Here is an 8,208-nt window from a genome sequence, read left to right as displayed (position 1 = left end):
GGTGAACCAGATGGCTACACCAGGCTCCAATCTGATTTGGCATGGGTTTCTACAGCTGGATGCCCTTCCTAACACCAACCACTCCGAGAGTGTAGTGGCTGCTTTTATGTGCCACTGGCATGAAGGCCAGTCAGGAGGTACTGGCAACGGCCACGCTAAAGTATGAGACTAATTAGACTTTAGCACATAATTTCATGTTTTCTATCTTTGATATCATCATTCATTAAAGAAAGATTACACATCTTGATTTTGAGTACGGACCACACTGATGAGTTCAAATTTTGGCACAAGGCCAGTAATTTAGGGTATAGGAGTTAGTTAATTACATCAACCCAAGTACTTTACTACTTCATTGGTACTTTATTTTATCAACCCAAAAAGGATGAAAAGCAAAATTGATGTTGGTAACATTTGAACTCAGAACATAAAGTGTTGGAAGAAATGACACTAAGTATTTTATCCAGCATGCTAATGATTCTACCAGCTTGTCACCTTGAAGACCATTATGATAATAATTAGAGCCAATGAAGTGATTAACATAAAAGTGTCAATTCACTGTAAATACTATAGCAATAGAATTTGTCTGATAAAGTTGTCAGTATAGCAATGTTAATTCTGTGTAGAAACAACTTCAAGAGTTTTAAAAAGTAAAATGATTGATGGAAAATTTTAGTACAGAAATAAGACATACATCAATGTAAAAACAATATACCATAGAAAATATATTTATGAACATCATGAAGCTTTAATAAAGAGTGATTTTTAATTAGCAGCTGCATCTTGATAGAATCATTGTAGTTATTAAGAACATGCTATTCTGTCATATTTATTTATTAATTGCAAAATAATAATAAATATTTTTAGTTGTCAGTTTTTTGCCATACATTTAAGACTCTGATCACTAACACTATATTTTTAATTAGTTTTAAGCTTTCTGGGAAGAAAATATGGTTTGATGTTGTTTTAATTGATTCACAAATTTTATTCTATAAAATCGGTAAATGATATGAAAATTTTGCAATTCTCTCCATTTTTCTGGTGAGCACAATAAAAATAATTAAATAAATAAAAACATGGAAGTATTTTTCCAATAAAGTAACTGTAGTACTTTGTAACAAGTTATATCTTTATCACTAATTATTGTTCCAGAATTGGCAGATCCCACAACAATGCCATTTCAGAGAATTCCACACTGGACTTGAAGAAACAAAACAAATAGAAAAATGCTTCATGAAGAATCTAGCTTCAGATTTAGTGAGATATAACAGAATCATTGACAGAATGAAGAACTAAATTGTGTGGAATTTAATCTCAAGGATATCAAATCTGTGGACACACATTGTTTTGTTGAAATTTTAAAACATTTCTAACTTCATTTAACTTTATAGAAAGGATCTTATCAAGTATGTATGGGTGTAGTGGGTGCTTTTCACATACCACCAGCACAGGGGCCAGTCAAGTAGTACTGGCATTGACCACACATGAATGGTGATTTTTATGTGCCACCAGCATGGGAGCCAGTTAGGCAGCACTAGCATCGACCATGACTACAATTTCACGTGACTCAACAGGTCTTCTCAAGTACAGCATATTGCCTGATGACTGAAGGGTACTTTTAAATGGTTCAGTTATGCAACACTGGCATGGGCCAGTTGGCTTGCCGGGTATTCTCAAGCACAGCATATCTCCAAAGGTCTCGATCGCGTATTATTGCCTCTGTGAGACACAACATTTGAAGGTTGTGCTTTACCACCTCATTCCATGTCTTCCTGGGTCTACCTCTTCCACAGGTTCCTTCCACTGTTAGGGTGTGACACTTCTTCACATAGCTGTCCTCATCCATATGCAACACATGACCATACCAGCACAGTCGTCTCTCTTCTCACACCACAACTGATGCTTCTTAAGTCCAACTTTTCTCTCAGGGCGCTTGCACTCTGTCATGTATGCACACTGACATTACACATCCAGTGGAGTATACTAGCTTCATTTCTTTCAAGCCTACGCATGTCCTCAGCAATCACAGCCCATGTTTCACTGCCATGTAGCATGACTGTTCGCACACAAGCATCATACAGTCTACCTATTACTCTGAGTGAGAGGCCCTTTGTTACCAACAGAGGTAGGTGCTCTCTGAACTCTGCCTAGGCTATTCTTATTCTAGCAGCTACACTCTCAGAGCATCCACCTGCCACTACCTAGGTAATGGAAGCTATCAACTACTTGTAGTTTTTCCCCTTGGCATGTGATGGAATCTGTTTTCCGTACATCTTTGGTATTTATTGCCCCTATGCATCTGCCACTCACAAAAACTATCTTCCCAGTTAACCTTCCTTTGATATTGCTGCACCTTTTATGTCTCCATAGCTTACACTGGGTACATCTTATGGAGTTTCTACCTTTGCCTTTTCTACAGACCAAGCAGGGCCATCGACCTAACGGGATTTATGATTTGTCTGCCTTCCAACTTACTAAGACTTTGGTCTTTGGTAGATTGATTTTTAAGGCCCTTTGATTCTAGACCTTGTTTCCACACCTGAAACTTTGTGTCTAGTTATGGTAGTGACTCAGCTATTAGAGAAAGGTCATCAGCATAGAGGAGCTCCCAGAGGCAGCCTGTCTTGAATTCCTCTGTTATTGCATGGAGGAGTATGATGAACAAGAGGGGGATGAGGACTGATCCTTAGTGAACCCTACTTCTACCCAGAATTCTTCACTATACTCATTGCCAACCCTCACCTTACTGACAGCATCCATGTACATGGCTTGTACAGCTCTCACCAACCACTCATCTATCCCTAGTTTCCGCATTGACTACCAGATAAGGGATCGGGGGACCCTGTCAAAAGCTTTCTCCATGTCAGTGAAAGCCAAGAATAAAGGTTTATCCTTGGCTAGGAATTTCTCCTGCAGCTGTCTTACCAGAAATACAGCATCAGTGATGCTTCTTCCTGGCACAAACCCAAACTGTATCTCATCTAAACTAACTCTCTCCCTAGCTTTGACCTTCTGTATGACTTTCATCACCTGATCCAACAAAATGATACCTCTTTAATTATTCCTATCTAATGCATCACCTTTACCTTTGTAGCAGTTGACTATGGTGCTACTACACTAGTCATTGGGTATGACTCCTTCATGTATCACCTGATTGACTATACGGGTAACTAGACAATAGCCTACACCGCCAGATATTTTAAGCATCTCAGTAGTGATTCCTGATAGGCCAGAGGCTTTCCCTATCTTCATACCCTTAACTGCTTTATCTACCAAGGTACTGTCAATCTGAATAGCTGGTCCCTCTGTTGGGTCGACATTTGGCAGACTCTCTCCCATTCATTCTCTTCATTTAGCAACCTTTCATGGTGGCGTCTCCAAGTCTCTCTCTTTGCAGCATCATTAAATGCAAGTGAACCGTCATCCATGTGGACACATTTCTCTCGTATGACACCACAATTCTCTCTCACACAGTCTTGCAATACGAAACCTTCAAGTCTCTGGTCCTCATGACATCGGCAAATTTCTGTATACACTAACTTTTATGTATCTAGTTAATGTTATAAATGTATAGAGTGACTGATGTATGTAAATATTGACTGGTGTATGTCAGAAGTGACTATTGTACATGCATATCTGTGCATATATAGTAACTGAATGTGCTGTTAAACTACAGGTCAGCACTGAGACCAAACAAATCTATAATCAAAAATGTTTCGGTTGCAACTATCTTATCTTTTGTCAGTACCAGTAACCATAGTGGGAGAAACAATCTTTCTCACCCAATTGTGAAGTAAGTAAATTATCATAACACATAGAAGATGGCATCTTAGGTAGTTTGTAGTATTTGTAAACTGTTACATGAATAACACTGAGGGCTAATGCAATAGTGGCTTCAACATCATCTGTCAGCTATATATATTTATATGTAGTCCGAGATTGGATATTTAAAAGCAAGCATTTTATTAGATTATCAATTATTGCAGTTCATTGTAAAATATATCTCCTTCAAACTCAATTGAAAATAAGAATGCTGTCTATTTTATACTTAGGTATATAAAACAAATGATAGGGTCCTACAAGTATGAAGAGAAAAAAGACAAAGTATATTACTGTATAAAAATCAAGCAGATTAACCAACCATCTAGTAGACCATCCCATCAATGTGTGAAAAGTAAACACTGTGTGTGTGTGTGTGTGTGTAAAAAGTGGGACACTGCCAATAATTATCTGTCTTATGTCACGGTTTCTTGTGACAAAGTACAAGACCAGATTTTGTAAGGACAGAGTACAATTCAATGAACTAAGGTATATATCACTGGTTCTTGGATTATTGTTCCTAAAATAAGGGACTTACAAGATGTTAAATGAACCCAAACATCAACTAGATTGACATTATCATACTCACTTCTGTCACCCTTAACTCACTTTAAACAATTCCTACTGTAAATTTGTTTGGAGATATGTATAGATGGCAGTGTGTGTAGCTAATTATGTTTAGTTAACAGTATATAGAATGTAAGAATATTTGCATAATTAAAAAGTTCACATTGCAACCACACAGTTGTGGATCCAATCCCAGCACACACCATCATAGCCTTGAGTACACTTAACTTCTTGAGTGAAATTTTGTACATGGAGACTATATAGAAGTCCATCATGTGCGTGTGTGTTTGTGTGTTTATATCAGAAAAACCAGTACATTTAAACAGAAATGCTCTGACTGTTCGTAACTTAGAAGAATGAAGAAATAAGCACCAGACAAAGCTCTAGGATTGAATCAGGTGGTGCTCTGGCATGGCTACAGGCCAATGACTGAAAACCATAAAAAAAGAATAAAAAAGTTTGATGTATATGCAGATAAAATGTTGGGTAATTTTTCAGATTAACACTCACACGATCTTCACTAGGGTGTTAGGGTTAGGGTTTAGGGTTACGGTTACGGTTTTAGGGTTAGGGGGTTAGGGTTAGGGGGTTAGGGTTAGGGAATTCCGTCCCTAACCGTAACCCTAATACCCTAATACTCTAGTGAAGATCACGCGTGTGTTAATCTGAAAAATTACCAAATTTTGTACAGGTAGAAGTGTGTATTAGGTAGAAGTGTATACAAGGAGCTTCTTAACACTATAAATCTGCAACTGCACAAGACAAACAATTTTAGGGAAGGGGAAAATTGATTATATCAACGCCTATACTTGACTGGAACTTTAGTTTATCAACCCTAAAAGTATGAAAGATAAAGATGACCACAGCAAGCTTTGAACATTGAATATAAAGAGCGAAAGAAATGCCGCTAAACATTTTCTCTGACACACTAATGATTCTAGCCAGCTTGCCGACCAGCTTAAGTATTAAAAAGAATATTACTAAAACTCTGTTGATGCTGATGGATGTTATTTTACCACCTAGGTGTCTGACACACCTACTTGTTAGGTTGTTGCACAAAATATCTGATGCTGCCTCTGATATAATTCATTGATGGTTCTGACATTTTATGTGCAACAGCTTGGTGGAAATAACTTCAAATAATATCAATAAAACGATTAATTTCTAACAAAGGGTCTTATTTTATTGACACAAGAAATATAAAAAGTAAAGTCAAAGATGTCGGGATTTGAACTCAGTGTAAAAGGATTAAGTACAGCAAGGCATTTTGTACCTTACTCTAGCAGCACATGGACATATATTTGAGGCGGGTAGGATACAGTCAACTGCACTACTTGCTGGTATTTATTTTATTGACATCGGAGTGAAAACGTGAAATCGACTTCGTCAGGATTTGAACACAGAACGTGAAGGCCTGTTAACTAGATACCACAATGCACTTTGCCTGATGTTCTGCCTTTTCTGTCACACCAATAATAATGACAATTCATTTTGACAAGACACAGGATTAATTGCACTGCAGAGAGTAAAAATGATTAAATCAACAATATCGCGTTTGCCTCTTTTACGCACAGTATGAGAGTTTAACAACTTTGTTTCTTACTCCAAAGTCGTTACCGGTGCATATGTTTACGAAATATAAGTTACATTGACAAACGAAGCATCTATAACAAACACGCGATTCGTCGTCGCGCAAACTTGCTAGAAATAGCAGTCACTGTCCCTTGAACCACACTCCATTGACTTAACACACTGGATAACATGATTATCCTTTAAAAAATAACACGTTAGATAACATACTTCCTTATACACAATGTCAGGGGGAACAATAAGACAGTCACGGCTGGAATGCCTTCGATCAAAGTCTGCTCAACGGAACAGAACCTTAAAATATCGGAACCTGACAGTGAACTATCTCTTCCAGTCTGCTTGAGACGCTTGGAGGGATTGGGCTGCTAAAGTTCTTGTCATCATTAGCAACTCCCTTACCGAGGTGTCAGGTGGTGTCCGTGAAGGTGCTTGGCTTTTCCAACGCCTAGCCTCGCCATCGCCCGTGGTAATGCCGCGAGCGTGTTGGTTTGCTTCCGTAGGTTCCGTTAAACCTTGTAGTGTGCTACCAATTGAGGCATTGGTGTTGCATTGATGTTTTTTCTGTCTTTCTCCTTTTTTTTTTTTTTTTGTCTTTCCTTTTAAAATATATTCCTCTTTCATGGAATTAACTATTTTAAATTATGTAAGTTTAAGCACGAACATTTAATTAGCATCATACAATTATTGACTGTATTAATAAGACCACGAAAATAAACATCAAAAGAAGACGGCGGAGAGATGAAGCAGCAGAAGTAAAGTGAATTCCTGCTAGAAAACACAGTGATATTATGGTGCGTATATGAGTAAAATCTAGTATCCTACGATAGTATATCATGGTCAAAAAAACTTTGACCAAGTTTAAACTATGAAACTTTGAAGTACTGACATCCCTTTAGGTACGTTATTATTTCTGACTGTGTAATATTAACGGTAAAATTTTTTTAAAAAACAACAGGAAAACAATACAAAAAAACTTACGACAATATGATAACCATGGATGTTTCGTATAGTCTTAGATCGGAACATCAAATGTAAGACTATAGTTAATATCAGGATGGAGATAGGAATAATTACAAAGAACATCATCTCCATGATGTCAACATTAATTACAATGACAACAGATTGTAAGGGAAGTAACTCCACCTGTCAATTCAGTGATTGCATGTTCACACCCTATAATTGATTTCTAATAGCAATGAGATACTTTGGAGGCGGGTGTAATTGATAATATAAAAGTCCAGTACTTGATTGGTACTTTATTTTATCGACACCTAGACAAATGAAATGCAATGGTTACTGCGCCAGGATTTGAACTCGAAATGTAAAAAGACGTAGCTTATGGCATTTTGCTTTGCGGGATATCATTTCTACCATCTCTCACTCGTTCTTTCCAACTTATGATATATATCACTTACCTTTCAATATATATTTATTGATATTACAGCAATATTAAATTTATTGCAGATATAGTAATTATATTTATTGATAGAACCGAAATATTATATTTACTGATAAAATAGTAATCAGTTCATTGTTATTTTTTAATTATGTTAATTAATAGACATGTAATTATTCACTCATAAAACAGTAATTATAATTATTGATCACACAGTGAATATATTAATTGATTACACTGTTTTGTATATTTACTTATAATAACAATAATTATATTTATTAATAATATAGTAATTATATTTTAATTATACAATAATGAACGTGGTCTCCTTCATTGGACACGAAACTCGGCTTGCGAAGACCTGTTGGGGCAAGCGAAAGCGAAATCGTGATGGCACCTGTGCCCAGCGTCGCCTTCCTGGCACTTGTGCCGGTGGCATGTATAAACACATTCAAGCGAGATCGTTGCCAATGCCGCTGGACTGGCTCCTGTGCAGGTGGCACGTAAAAAACACCATTTTGAGCGTGGCCGTTGCCAGTACCGCCTGACTGGCTCTCATGCCAGTGGCACGTAAAAGCACCCACTACACTCTCTGAGTGGTTAGTGTTAGGAAGGGCATCCAGCTGTAGAAACTCTGCCAGATCAGATTGGAGCCTGGTGCAGCCATCCGGTTCACCAGTCCTCAGTCAAATCGTCCAACCCATTTTAGCATGGATAGCGAACGTTAAACGATGATGATGATGAATATAGTAATTATATTTTAATTATACAATAATGATATTCATAATATAATAATATCTTATAATATTATAATATAGGAATTTATATTTATTAATATT

General features: G+C 37.1%; 1 protein-coding gene across 2 annotated transcripts in view; it reads right to left on the bottom strand.

Annotated features, from left to right (window-relative positions):
- LOC106882256 (3-ketodihydrosphingosine reductase) overlaps nt 1-7,108 on the bottom strand; it is a 24,438-nt gene extending 17,330 nt beyond the window's left edge. The window contains exon 1 of one of the 2 annotated variants that reach the window (XM_014932880.2): nt 6,952-7,108. In XM_014932880.2, the coding sequence (XP_014788366.1) occupies nt 6,952-7,065 (114 nt within the window). In that variant the 5' untranslated portion in view covers nt 7,066-7,108. The remainder of the gene's footprint in view (nt 1-6,951) is intronic. The other variant, XM_014932871.2, reaches the window with a different exon arrangement.
- Nucleotides 7,109-8,208: the final 1,100 nt, after the last annotated feature.

This window comes from Octopus bimaculoides, chromosome 1 (genome assembly GCF_001194135.2).
Source record: "Octopus bimaculoides isolate UCB-OBI-ISO-001 chromosome 1, ASM119413v2, whole genome shotgun sequence".
Lineage (NCBI taxonomy): Eukaryota > Metazoa > Mollusca > Cephalopoda > Octopoda > Octopodidae > Octopus > Octopus bimaculoides.
The sequence above is the reverse complement of the archived record's forward strand: the minus strand, read 5'-3'. Positions and strand labels throughout refer to the sequence as shown.